Raw genomic sequence first — 15,117 nt, forward strand, 5'->3', positions numbered from 1 at the left:
GTTAGCATCTTTAAACACACAAGGTGGATGGGCTACAACAGCAGAGGACCACATGGGTTTCACTCCCATCAGCCAGGAATCTAAGACTAAAGTGAGCACAGGCTCACCGACATTGGACAGCTGAAGACGGGAAAAACATTACCTGATCTGATGATTCTCAGTTTCAGATGGTAGGACCAGAATTTGGCATAAACGGCAGGAATCCATGGACTCAACCTGCCTTGTATCATCAGTTCAAGCTGGTACTGGTGGTGTATTCATGTCGGGAATGTTTTAGTGGCACTTATTGGGCCTCCTTATACAAATCAAGCATTGTTTGAATGCCACCACTTATCTGTATTGTTGCTGACCATGTGCATCCCTTTATGGCCACATTTTACCATGTTCTAATGGCTAATTCCAGCATGATAATGCACCTTATCATAAAGTAAAAGTTATCTTAAACTGGTTCCATAAATAGACAATGAGTTTGGTGCACTTCAGTGGCCCTCCCATTCACCTGAATCCAATGCAGAACCTTTGGGACACGGTAGATTCACAGCATGAATGTGCAGCTGACAAATCTGCTACAGTTATATGGCGCAATCATGTCAATGATCTTTCAATGATGATCTTTAAGGAATGTTTACAGAACCTTGGTGAATCCATGCCATGAAGACTTCAGGCTGCTCTGAGAGAAAAGGTGGTGATCCTACCCATTATTTAAATATTAAATATTTCAAATTCCTAATAAAGTGGCTAGTGTGTGTACAGAGAATTAGAGAGATAAGATAATCCTTTATTAGTCCCACATCAGGGAAATTCTCAGTACTACAGCAGCAAAAGGACAGCAAGGCCCTTAAGAAAAGAGTAAAAAGAAGAGAATTAACCTGCAAGTAATTGACCTTGTTTACAGTTTTTTGCTTGTCACTATATAGACAATATATATAATACTAAAGGTAAAAAATAAAACATATAAACTCTATCCTTTACAAAAAATAACAACATAAACAATTATGGATAAAAAAGCAAAAATAGCTACACCGTAAGGATATTTTACTCAAATTGCACTTGAAGTACTGATTTGTATTATACATGGGAATGATGAGGAATTAAAGGGGAACTCCACCGATTTTGCAAAAATTACTTCATCATTCAACTGCTTAGATGTAAACAAAATCATTCAGAGTGGTTTGGTTTGAAATGCGCCTTTCTAAAGAAATATGCAGAGTCAGAATTGTTCACTATTGTAGTTCTAGGAACCAGACGTCCGTATATCTACACTACAAATATCACCATTTTATCTATTATTAAAAAATGACCAGTGAACTGTGTGTCTTATAAGGTTTTATATGTCCCGCTGATAATGGTAAAATAGTGCTAAATTCGAAAAAATAAAATTTTTGGGTACTATTTTTTCCTTATAACGCCCTGCATGTGTCTCTCCACCCTGCACATTTGTGTTGTTTGGCTTGGCGGCGCTGTGTCACATGGTCAGCAGAACTCAGAGCTTATGTGAGTAACATTATTCATCAGAGGAGCTGCGATAGATTACAGTTCACCTCGCTGTCCTACCCAGAGCAGAGTAGCAAGTAGTTTGTTGTTGACACCGTCAATTTCCATTCGCTCTGGGTTCTTCTACTTCGGTGCCGGTGCTGTATCCGATTCAGTTCCCCTTCAAATTCACGTTCCCTTTGACAAGGGACCTCGGGCGCTGCATTCACTGAACAACGTCTACAGTGGAACTATGTGTTTTCACCCATCCCCCAATATAAATTCACCCAAGATAATGCAGCACAATTGAGATTCCGTGATAAATATTATTTTCAGTTCAAATACACAGTAAACAATCATACTGATAAATACTGTTTGTACTGTTTGTCGCTGATTGGGTGACTGCAGCTGCCGTACAAACCTTTTTTTTAACATTCTCACTTTCCGTAGTTCCAGCGTTGCTTGGCATTATTATCTGTTCAGTAAACACGTCTCCAAGGATCTGATTTGTCAAACAGAGCGTGAATTTGAGGGGGAACTGAATCGGATACAACACCGGTGTTAGCCGTGTTGAACAGCTGTAGCTAGTAACTACAAAAGCACGTTCACTCGCGCGCATTGATCTCAGCTGAGAATGTGGTTTTGACAGGAAACACAGAAGTGATCCTGGAGTAATATTTTATACTAAAAATACGTTTTAGGCCAAAACTTTATAACAAAACTATCACAAAACAATGTCTCAGGTATCAATCAATAATCAATTCTGTAATAACTTAGCGGGACCCATTCAATGCTTCAGACATCTGGTTCCCAGCACTATAATGGTGAACAATTTTGACTTGATAAAGGCGCATTTCACCCCGACCCACTCTGAATGATTTTGCCCACATCTAAACCACCGATTGATTAAGTAATTTTACAAAATCGGTGGAGTTCCCCTTTAAGAATTGGCCTTGTTAAAAAAAGAAGCTGATCAGCTGGAAGATGTTGCTGTCTTTATGATTCCTTACAGTCATATTCTGTTCATATTCGGTCCGGTGTGATGTTTCTAGGCTCTACATCTGAATAATCTGCTTCATGCTCTTTCCCTCCGCTTTCCAGGTGGGCCGTGTGAGTGAGAGGAGGCACGACAGACGAGGTGTATGTGGGGAGATCCCACTCGTATTCAGACGAGCCCCGCCCCTCCGCTGGGATTGGTTAGCCTGGTTGTCTGTCTGTGAGAGCGCCGCTGTGTGTTTCTCAGCTTCTGTTAAGAGTATCGAGGTCGGTAATCCAGGTCCAAAAAGTAAAAACCCTCCCCAGGATTTTGTTCCAACTGCCTCAACACCTTTGCTGCTGGTTGGAGCAAATTAGAGAAGTCAAGCAGTTGGAACAAAATCCTGGGGAGGGTTTTTTTACTTCTTGGACCTGGATTACCCACCTCTAGGTTTACTTGTGCTCGTTAGGTTACATTCTGTTTTATTTTTTATGATTTTTTTCTATTTCATTTCGAAACTACTGGCCAATCCCAGCACAGTGGGCGGGGCTTGTCAGAATACGAGCAGGAAAACCCGTCAGTCCCGCGCGGGGGCGTGCGTACTGCGTAATTGAATAAGGGAGGGGCGAATGCAAATGAGGACACGACGCGGAGGATCCAGCAGCAACCTCCTCACTCTCCCAGCAGCAGCGCAGGAGGAGAGAGAGAGAGAGAGAGAGAGAGTGAGGGAGGACAACAAAGAGGAGAACACACGATTCATACCGGCCAGGATCACGACTCACATTTCGGCAGCCCAGAAGAAACTCTGAAATTCTTTGAGCCTCTCGTCACTGTTTCAGTGAGTAAATCCCCTCATTCTGTCTGTCTGAATTACCTGCCATGGAGAGAGTTGAAGCTGCAGTCAGTAGGACAGTCTGTAATGTATATTTATGTGTTTCCTGAATTGTCTGGTTTAGTCATTGTGGATATTAGTTTTCTGACGTCGTAACTGATCATAGCTACAGTGTCTCGGGATGATACAGCAGGAGTAGCTGTAGCCTCCTCTCCAAACTCTGCTAGTGTCCTTAAATTCACAGTCTAGCAGAGTTCTGAGAGGAAGCTAGCTGTATGACAGTACATGGTCGAAATGTTTAGCTAATGTTAACGTACAGACCACAGAGAATGGCGTTGTGTACTTCATATCAGATGCTGTATGAGGGCTAAAGTCAGTATGGAACTCGTAGCATTGACACTGTCACCAAAGCTGAGAGCTTTGAAACCTACGCAGATTTAAAAATGTAGTCTAAGCTGGTTTATCTTTTTACAAACCTTGCCTGGAATTTGTGGAAATGGAGTTTGTTTTTATAAATGAACCCACTTTCAACAAATTCAGCCCTGAAACAGCTCCACAAAACAGCCTTTGCAAATGGAGCTTAAGCTGTGCTCATGAATAGAACTCAAGAAGTCTTTACAAAAGTAGCCTGTCCCTCTAAAGGTAACCTGTTTTTCTCTTTAAATGCTGCCTAAGTAGCCTTTACACATGGAACCTAAATAATCTTGTAGCTTAAGCAGTCTTTACAAATGTAGCCTCTCTTTAAAGTCAACCTGAAATCAAAACTGACCTTTTTACTTTGTTAGCTGATGTTCCTGGCCATATTATTCATCATACCAAATAGGGCTGAGCGATTTTGGCGAAATATCTAATTGTGATTTTTCTGTCCAATATTGCAATTATGGTTTAAATTGCGAATGTTTTCTATAAACTGATGTCTGAGTCTTTTTTTGAGTAATAAGACCAGCGTATACGTTTCTGGCTTGAGGCTTGAACTCTTAACACGGAGCACCAGCCTCCCAGTTATTTGCGGTTGTGATGTCACAGCACACGGTTGTTTGGTTGTTTCTGATTCATTAAAGTCATCTAAAAGCAGTTCAAGAGCTCCGTGTGATTAGGTTAAATTTCCCTACTTAAACCTCACAACGTATCAACATTCACGCTCCAAAAAGACGGTTCTTTAAGGGTTCTTTGTAAGGAAAATGGAACTATGAACCCCTCAAGAAACCCTTGGCCTGATTAAATGTTTTTTTGCATTGTGAAACGGTTCTTCTGATTGAAGGAAAATGTGTTGTATATGGTTCTGTATAGCACCCAGAAGGGTTCTGCTACTGTTACTAGCTTGACACTATAACAATAGAAGAACCCTTTTGGGTGCTGTATAGAACCCTTTTCAAAAATGTTCTATATAGAATCATCTACAGCACATTCTCCATCAGTCTGAGGAACCATTTAATCATGCAAAGCGTTCTTTGAGGGGTTCACGGTTTTATATAGAACCATTTTCTTTACTAAAGAACCCTTGAATAACCATCTTTTTTAAAAGTGTAGTTGAAAAAAAACTATAAGACTATGATAAAAATTGCAGCTCTTCAAAATTGCGATTTCGATATAAATCCGATTAATCGTTCATCCCTAATGCCAAACCATTGAAAAGACAAAATTCTTGTATTCTTGTTGTAATCTTTGCTGGAAGTGTAATAGCTTTTACCTACGTCTAAAACATCCTCGGAGTTCTGGTTATGTCACTCTGCACTAGTGGGGGGGAAAAATAATAATAACAAATAACAAATAATATCGTGTTTCTTCTCCCTCTCCTCCTCTCTCGCCTTTCGCTGAACAACAACCCTCAGCTAGCTCAGAGACCCTGACCGATACCATGTTTTACTTGGAAACACAAACAGCCCAGAAGGAAAATGCATTATTACTTCCGATTCACTTTGACTTATTATCAGTGTATCTTTATCAGTCTTAATCAGGAGCAGATCCTCGTAATCTTACCCAGTTCAAGCAATTCCTGTATGTCTTCATTACAGTTTAGCACTTGGCTCTCTCACCTTCGGCAAGAAATGGAGGAGCATTTCGACGAGAGGGACAAAGCTGAGCGGAAAGGCCGTGGCAGCTCGCGGGCGAATGGGCTGCCCAGTCCCACCCACAGCGCCCACTGCAGCCTGTACCGGACACGGACCCTCAGGGCCCTGAGCTCAGAGAAGAGGGCCAAGAAGGTGCGCTTCTACCGCAACGGTGACCGCTACTTCCATGGCATCGTGTACGCCGTGTCCACCGACAGGTTCAGGTCGTTCGACGCCCTGCTGGCTGACCTCACGCGCACGCTGGCCGACAACGTGAACCTGCCCCAAGGGGTCCGGACCATCTACACCATTGATGGAAACAAGAAGATCACCAGCATCGAACAGCTGGTGGAGGGTGAGAACTGAAGTGACTTAATGTTGTCAGAGTGAAAACATCAATATTTTGTGCTTGTGTCTTCATGTACTTTGCAGGTTCTCACTCAGCAGAAGAGCTTTTCATACTGATTAGAAACAATGCACTGACCTCTAGCCCAGCATAGTCCACTATCACGACTACAGCAACAGAGATAGATGCTGGAATACTGGCACTCATTCTCAACCATTTAACACAGAGTCATTTCAGTTACACAGCAATTGGGATAGGCCTGTCTAGTAATGTACTAAGTGCAATGTAATTTCCAATGTGACTGAGCAACGTTACATGCATTAACCCCTTAAAACCTCAGGATTATTACATACTAAGGCTAGTTATTTGATGCAAACTGGCTGAGCTATTCTTAAGTCGTAAAAGTGTGTAATAAAACTTTGGGCCGGCTGTGGGTCTGGGCCATTTAAGGGGTTAAGCTACATATGATTACAACAGATTCTCAGGCTCCTGATTTACAGACTCACCAAATTCTGACATTGTTGAAATGCGTGGGACAAATCAATGCATTTCAACAGAGACATCAATCAGTTGGTCCCGGTGGAGTGTTTAATGACTTTGCTTGAGCGTATTGCCTGTGGTGCTTTCCCTTAGAAACCCCTTTTGAAGTATGTGCTCGCACTGTTATGCAATCACTGCTCTGCCATAAAGCTTTCATATCATATTGGAGGACTGTTCTGATTTCTCCATACGCAAACAAAATAAACTCCCTTACTCAATTTAAAAAATCATTGGTTAAATTGTTCCTTCATGAGGAATTAGCAGTGAATAATGCATATCGCTGTTGACAAAACAAAACCTCGTATCTCCAAAATGGTAATTTTACAGGAGAAGGAAAAAACCTTCTTTACTTTCAGTGTAAGTAAAGGGAACCAGACTTTTTTCCAAGTCATTTTTGGCCATTTGTTTTAGTCCATTCTTCATGAAATTTATACACAATGTCAAGGGCAGCAGACATTTTCAAATTATATCAAAAGCTGAAAAACACCAAAAATGGAGATACGAGGTTTTGTCCCGACAGCAGCGATATGTGTCCACATAGTGTTTGTTGATATTTTTAAAGGGCCCATATCATAGAAACCCTGATTTTCCACGCTTTTTTGAGTTTGATGTGGGATGTAAACATTATTCATGGTTTAAAATGCTTTATTCACTCCCTAGTCCATATTGTCTGTAAATGGAAACTAAGCCTCAAAAATAGTCATGTAAAAATGAATTAGCGAATATTACGATGTTATTAATGTTTTTGGTACGTAAAACCACTCAAACCTCATATTTGGACCGGAAGGGGAAAATATATAAGACAAAATGTAGGATATGGACCCTTTAAATGATATTTGTAAAAGATATGAAAATTCTGAAATTCTGTTCATGGTTTGTTGTTCTAATAAGTTTTGCTTTTATTATTTTTCTTCTTAAAAGTGAGTCCAGTCAATAGCGACAGTCCTAATCTGTTGTCCATGTCATTTGTCTTTCTACTCCAGGAGAGAGTTATGTGTGTGGATCTATCGAGGCCTTCAAAAAGCTCGACTATACGAAGAACGTTAACCCCAACTGGTCTGTGAATGTGAAGGCCTCGGTGAGCTCCAGATGCCCTCCGTCACTGTCCAGCTCCAAAACAGGGCCCAACGAAGCCAGAGAGAACAAAGACTTCATCAGGCCCAAGCTGGTCACCATCGTACGCAGCGGGGTGAAGCCGCGCAAGGCCGTGCGCATCCTGCTCAACAAGAAGACGGCGCACTCCTTCGAGCAGGTCCTCACCGACATCACGGACGCCATAAAGCTCGACTCGGGCATTGTCAAGAGAATTTACACCCTGGAGGGAAAGCAGGTACGATAGTTTATCTCTCTGATTGCCGTCACTGATGTTCTTTGCATTATAGCATAATTATTTTATCAAAAAGAGATTCAAACTTTCTGCCTTGTGTTGGATTTGTCATTCATGCTGTTGTGGGCAATGTTCATGTGAGTTTGCTTGATGAGAGTTAATCCTAAGATCAGTGATGTATGTAATTGAATCAGTGGATGTTTGCTCAGTGATCACTGATCACTAATCAGCTGTGGACTTTAATCAGTGGATCTATAAGCCTGGTGCTCAAAGCCAGATAAATGAGTCAAACTTTATAGCTCAACATTTCCCAACCACTTCTTTGGCCATCCTGAAGTATTGACATTTTAAATTGATAAAGCAGGATTGCCTGAAGTGAAGCCCGCCAGCCAAAGTTGACCTGTGGAGCCGTTTGATTTGGCCTATCAGAAAGTTCCCCTAACCCTGCCCCCCTACCCAATGAGAGAACTGCTGTTATGAAGCTTCAAAAGCTTTATTTGGGGCTAACGATGCCCCCTTGTGGAGAATATTTTGCTGCTAAATGTGAGTGAATGAGTGTGTTATAAGCCCGTTTCATGAGGTTCTTTGCATCTACAACTCCATGCAAAACCTACCTGCCTTCTTTATTTGTATATGCCCAAGACAAAAAGTTTGGGCATCCCTGCCTTAAAGGCACAACCCTACATTTTTTAACTTAACCTCTATCTGTTGCATATATACTGGTTGATTTAAAGCAAAAGCCCACTGGCTTCTATTGTAAGTGATTTTTCAGTCAAAAAAAATTTTTTCTGTGTATGCAAAATGCTCTGAAATTATTGTCCATTCTAATTAATTATATGTCAAAGATGTGGCTGATAGAAAGTAGGTTGAAAAATGCTGGAGTGTTCCTTTAAAGTGTAGAGCCTGCATTTTGGACAACGTTTTGATTCCACAAATTATTTTCCAACAAAATGCAGCTTACTCCAGTGAAAGCTTGAGCTTCTTTTACAGTAAATCCACTCATCTGGCTTCTAAAGAGTCCTCTGAACAGTCTATATTAAGGTCTGATCCATGTGGGTCAAGCAGAGCAGAAAAAAGCCTGGCTGTGACCTGTGGTCCTCTGTGATGGGAGAGATGCAGGGGCTTTATGAATGAGAGTCTGTGTCTGAGCCCACGCAGACTCCAAATCTGTCAGCCGCTCTCAGCGCACAGAAATAGCTCAGCATTCACCCTCCTTTAAATTCCACCCACCTCTCTTTACCTCTCTCTACATCTCTACCTCTCTCTGTATCTCTCTACATCACCGCCTCTCTCTTTCTCGCTATCTACCTCCACCTCGCTCTGTCTTTCTCTACATCACTACTGCTGTCTTTCTGTCTTCCTCTCTCTCGCTCTACCTCTCTCTGCATCAGTACATCTCTCTACAGCCAATTCCCATTTCACCCCTTGCCCCTACCACTACCCTGTAACTCAGTTTCAAGGGGCAACGTGACCCTCGAAAACAAGGGGTACTACCTCTTTACCTCTTTCTCTGCCCCTCTGTCCCTCTCTATCTCTCGCTACATCTCACTGGCTCTCTCTACCCCTCTCTATCTCTCTACCTCTCCTTTTCTACATCTCTCTGTCTTTATTTTTCTACCTCCCTCTATCGCTCTTACCTCTTTCTACCCTTTCTATATTTCTCTCTATGTCCCTCTATCACTCTCCCTCTCTCTGTCTCTCTCTTTGTCTGTTCATCTCTCTATATTTCTGTTTCTCTCTACCTCTCCTTCATTCTCTACCTCTCTTTATATCTCTTTCTCTTTACCTCTCTTTCCCTCTCTCTGTCCCTCTCCTTTGCTCTCTCTACCTCTCTGAGTCTCTGTACATCTCTCAGCCTCTCTCCTTCTTTCTAGCCCCCTCTGCCTCTCTTTCTACATTTCTCTATCTCTCTCTACTTCTTTCCCTACTTTTATTTACCTCTCTCTCTACTCTCTCTACATCTCTCTGTATCTCTCTACCCCGTCTCAACATTTCTCTACCTTTCTACATCTCTGTCTCTCGATACATAGTTCTGTCTCTCTCTACCTCTCTCTACATCTCTATACCTCTCTCTACCCCTCTACATCTCTCTCTCCATTTCTCTTTACCTCTCTACCTCTCCATCTCTCTCTCTCTACATCTCTCTCTCTCTACCTCTCTCTTTATTTTACCTCTCTCCCGCTCCTTTTCTCTACACACACGAAGCACTTCAAGCAGTCTGTCTCACACACACACACACACACACACACACACACACACACACTGACTCAGTCACGCTCACGCTGTTGATCCTCCAACTACATCCCCTCTCTTTGTCTCTCTCTTTCTTTCCCTTTCTCTGTCTGTCTCTCTTTCTCTTCTGTCCTTTGCTCTCTATATCTCTCTTTTTGCCTCTGTCTCTTTTGCTCTCTCCCTCTCTCTCTATGTCTCTCCCCCTGTGTCTTCATCTCTTTCTCTGTCTCTCTCTTCTATCTATCTCTTTCTGTCTGTCTGTCTGTCTGTCGGTCTGTCTCTCTCTCTACATGCATATGTGTTCAGACAGGTAAAATGTGGAAATGAGACGAAGCCATCTGGCTGAAATTCATCAAACACTAATTAGATGGTGCACAGTGCTGCTCCTTCTGTGAAGTCTGTGCCCGTTCATCTCTGCTGAAGCCACTGTGAAGCTATTCAGCAGCTCCTCAGAGAGAGAAGCGTTCCTCAGCTTTATCCTCCTTTACTAACCTTCAGCTTGTGGAACACATCATTGCAGTCGTAAAACTCCAAGTCCCCTTATCTCTAAAAAAAGAGAAGGACAGAAAAACGTTCATAGTTTGAATGTACTTTATTGTACCTGGATTTTATTCCATATCATTTTGGACCATTTTTATTGGTTAGTTTGTCATGAAATGTACAGAAAAAGAAAAGAACGGCTGTCCTTTACAAGACATGATAAGGCAGTGATGATATACAGCCATGAACAGATACACTCTATAAAAACTGTGGCGAGCCATTTTGCATGGTGGTCGTGTGGCTATTGTTTCCCTTAATATCATCCTATATACTCATACTATAGAATGAATTCCTTGAATTTCTGGTGTGTATACAGTGTGAAAACATATAGGGATTTGCTTCTAATCTAGTAGGCTCATCCCAAAAGGGGACCAGCGTTGATAGTGTTCTTCCAGAAGAAGCGATACAGTCAGCTAATGAAACGGTGTTCTGTTGTAGTTTTACTTTCCTCTTTATCATATTTAATGTGAAGCTGAACTCAAAGATTAAACAATGCAGTTCCATACGCCCCTCCGATGTGTTAAGAGCATTATGGTTGGCGCTATTTATAGTGCGGAGATCGATTGGGCCGGAAGGCACCGCGTAATGAACCAGATTGGCCCCGCTCAGAATTCCCTCTGATTATGCAATTATGAACAAAGACAAGGGAGAGGGAGGGAGCAGGACTGTAGAGGAGCATAGCTCGCTCATTACGTACTGATACAAAAGAGGTTTTAGGAGGAGATCGAGAGGCACACGCCCCAGATGGTGCAAAACAAGAAGAACTGCGGAAGAAAAATTCTATTTTTTTTTTCATTTTTACTCACTCTTCATCTCTCTGATTACGCAATTTGTATATTACTGTCTAATGTCTGCAGATGGGGGTTAGGACTCATTATCATAAGCAGTGGAGCCCTTTTAATCACAGCTTTAACACTACAGTTCCAGTAAAGCTTAGAATGTGACCTTTGCTCAGGAAAGGTTTCAGAGGACTTGAGAAAATCCATAGAACTGAAATCCATCTGCAAAGTGCTTTTATATGGCAAGTTGAGTGAGCAAGTTTGGGAACTGAGCTAAGACCAGAAATTGTCATTGGTCAGTATTCCAGTGTTTCTGGATTAAGTCAGTGCCGTGCATTTGGTTTGTGTGCCATAGAGGTCTAATGCAAGTGGTTTTGATCTTTTTATTTTTTTCAACCAGGAGAAAAGCAGAAGAAATGCTGTAGATCTCTGAGGATGTCTTTGTTTTATAGTTAGCCATTAGCAGCCGAACAAGCCATTTTTAGCTATGGGAAAAATGAGTGGCATTTTTCACAGTTCACCTCCATCACGTTCTGTGGTTAACCGACAAATTCTAACACTGATAGATTTTATCCTACATACGTTTTTCCACAAATATCACTGTGTCATTTGAATTGCATTGCTAAATAGTGAGATAGGAGCATTGCTACATATTAGTGGTGAACCCAGAGAATTAGAGCTAGTTTTTTTAGTTCAGCCCAAAAACTCAGGATAAAAACAAGACAAAAGACACGTCTATGATAGAGCTCATTTCTGCTCGCGCCCCTGTGGGAGGCCAGCTAATGCTGGTGCACATGACCAAAGATGGGGAAAACAAATTGTACACAATAGACCTCTGTGGTGCTTTGTAATTTTGTAATTATCTATATGTTTTTTAAGGAACTCCTATACTGGTTTTACCAATGAGATAAAAATTGATGCTCTTTTTGAAAATTACCCCTGTGGTAAACAAAAATGTTCCAACACTGAACAGTTTACATTATGTAGTACAGTGGAACGCTTAGCGATTTTTAGACATTTAGAAAAGGCCTAATGATTACTGGATGCTAAAAAATACATGTCTGCAATTTTTTAGTTTACTTTTTACTTCATTGAATCATCATGCTTGTATTTAAACTCTACATGTACGGTATTGTGATGGACTGGCGACCTGTCCAGGGAGTTTCCTGCCATCTTGACCCTTGGGATAGGCTCCAGCACCCCTGGCGACCCAGGAGGATAAGCAGCTTAGATAATGTGTGTGTGTGTGTGTGTGTTTGTGTGTGTGTATTGTAGTAATACTCTTCACTATCAACTTTTTATTAGAAACAAAGGAGTTCAAAACCATACAATCAGGATAACCGAGTGAGCTTCCTCATTAGTTAAGCCTTCAGGAGACGATCAGAAGGCTTTACAAGTTAGATTAACCACCAACATAATTTTAGAAAGTGACACCAACATAATTTTAGAAAGTGATAGTGGAATCAGCCAATCACATTTTGATTTTCAGTGGGTGGGACCAATTTTCTAGAACAGCCAAAAAGCGTTCCACTGTACTACATAATGTAAACTGTTCAGTGTTGGAACATTTTTGTTTACCACAGGGGTAATTTTCAAAAAGAGCATCAATTTTTATCTCATTGGTAAAACCAGTATAGGAGTTCCTTAAAAAACATATAGATAATTACAAAATTACAAAGCACCACAGAGGTCTATTGTGTACAATTTGTTTTCCCCATCTTTGGTACCATATAATTTTATTTCAGTCCATACGTCCGGTCAGACCAGTTCATGTGTTGGGTGTGAGTCTGTCCCAGTCAAAGAGCTTGTGGATCAGAGGAAGTGGGTTTTTGGGTCTTGCAGTAGATCTCAGTGTCTTGGGGCAGCATGCTGTTAACCTGTATAATGAGGTTGGAGACAGTAGATCAAGGCCTTATTCTCATTCCTCTCTCAGTGTGAGCCAATCCACCAGAGACGCCCCAGTGAAATGTCGAACCAACGTCGCTTCAGCATGTAGAGTGACATACTGTAACATACATTGATGACGCATCAGAATTCACACCTTGTTGTAGTTTCTGCCAAGGATCACTGAGTTCCATCTGCATGAGTACCACATACACTACATGGCCAAAAGTATGTGGACACTTGTAACTTTTGGGCTTTTTCAGCCACATCCATTGCTAATAGGTGCATAAAATCAAACATCAGCCATGTATTCTCAATTAACAGACATTGGCAGTAGAATAGGTCTCACTGAGGAGCTCAGCTTTTTTCATTGTGGCACTGTGATAGGATGCCACCTTCCCAACAAGTCTGGTTGTCAAATGTCTGCCATGCTAGATTTGCCCAGATCAACTGTAAGTGCTGTTATTGTGAAGTGGAAACATCTGGGAGAGCAACAACAGCTCATCCATGAGGCGGTAGAATGAGGCTGTTGGGTGTTGAAGTATGTAGCACACAAAAACCGTAGGCTCAGCAGTTGTTCCTCAGGACCTTCATAGTATATTGAATGACGTTCTGCAGATTTATCTGCTTAGAACTTGGAACAGTTTGCGGAAGACCCTTTCCTGTCTGAGCATGATGATGTCCCTGTGCAAGCTTCATAAAACTTCTTGCACAGAGCCTTGACCTCAGCCCTTTCTAACATTCACATTTTTTTGGGTTGACCTGGAATAGAGATGGGACCGATCCGATCCTATATCGGTATTGGGTCTGATATTGACTTCACTTCACTCATAGAATATCGGACGGACAAGACGGACACTTACTGATCCATTTTCCAGTCCGCAGCTTGCACTGGACCATGAACCCGCCATAATGTGACATAACATAACAGACACGTCACAGATCCAGATTCCATTCCACATCTTACCAGTTTCTGCCGCAGGGGCCTAGGCCACTAGGGCCCCCCCCGCAATCTCCCACTGCCTATACGGCACTGCACCGCTCCCCCATGCTGGACCTTGCGGGTGGTGGGCCCACATGGTCTCCCCACGTTGCCTCTTCGGGCTGAGCCCGGCCGGGTTACGTGGGCTGCCCGGCCACCAGGCACTCGCCGGGGACGCTACCCCCAGGCCTGGCTCCAGGGGTAGGTCCCAGTGACCCTCTCCCGGGCAGGGTACACGATCGTCTGTGTCCATTTTTCATAGAGGATTTTTGGATCGAGTTAATCTTGGTCTTCACTCCAGACCTGTTCGCCCTGGGAGACCCTACCAGGAGCATACTGCTCCCGACGACTTAGCTCTGAAGATCCCTAGACCACACAAGCCCTTCCGCCTTGACAAGGCCCCGATCCATGAAACCGCGGCAACTTCAGTCTGTAACTGATTGAGCTAACAGACAGGAAGACACCACCAGGCAGCGACTGTTCCTGATGCTTTCCAGAAACACGATAAACTTCCAGCAGACGACCCAAAAGCCCTGAGCTTCACAACTGATATTTGGACCTCAGATGTGAGTCCATTATGTCTCTCATAAGTACAACTACAGAGTAGAGCGTCAGAGGAAAAGGTGCAGGGGGTCCCACACCAGCAGTTCAGCTGCAGCCTCCATTACAGACACGCTCAGTAATTGGAAGATTAAACACCTTAAACACAGCCTTAAACACAATATCAACAACAATAATGGTAATATTAAGGTAAAAATTAGCTCTTTTATCGGAATCTGCATCGTTATCGGCAGTTGTGCATCAGACTCGGATTGGAACTGAAAAAATGTGGATCAGCCCATCACTAACCTGGAATGCATACTGTGAGCCAGACCTTATTGCCCAGCATCAGTGCCCGACCTCACTAATGCTGTTGTGTCTGAATGGCTTATAACAGCAACGAGTTGTCAAACTCCATATTACTGCCCTTGGTTTTGGAATGAGACGATCAGCAGGCTCACCTAGATATGATGTTCAAGTGTCAGCTTACAGTGTATCTATTATGTAGGCTAAGAAATTCAGTGTATCTGTTATGTAAGCTGTGAAAATCTGTTTTGTGGGCTATAAGAGGGGATTTACTTTTACTTTTATGGTAATTACAGTTTTAATTGGTTA

The 15,117-nt window shown here is 42.3% G+C and overlaps 1 protein-coding gene across 2 annotated transcripts in view; it reads left to right on the forward strand.

The window, feature by feature from the left end:
- Positions 1 to 3,079: 3,079 nt before the first annotated feature.
- dclk1a (doublecortin-like kinase 1a) overlaps positions 3,080 to 15,117 on the forward strand; it is a 99,141-nt gene continuing 87,103 nt past the window's right edge. For both annotated transcript variants that reach the window (XM_036595269.1, XM_036595270.1), the window contains exons 1-3: positions 3,080 to 3,287; positions 5,297 to 5,687; positions 7,202 to 7,548. In XM_036595269.1, the coding sequence (XP_036451162.1) occupies positions 5,330 to 5,687; positions 7,202 to 7,548 (705 nt within the window). In that variant the 5' untranslated portion in view covers positions 3,080 to 3,287; positions 5,297 to 5,329. The remainder of the gene's footprint in view (positions 3,288 to 5,296; positions 5,688 to 7,201; positions 7,549 to 15,117) is intronic.

The sequence above is a fragment of the Colossoma macropomum genome, unplaced genomic scaffold (genome assembly GCF_904425465.1).
Source record: "Colossoma macropomum unplaced genomic scaffold, Colossoma_macropomum, whole genome shotgun sequence".
Classification (NCBI taxonomy): domain Eukaryota; kingdom Metazoa; phylum Chordata; class Actinopteri; order Characiformes; family Serrasalmidae; genus Colossoma; species Colossoma macropomum.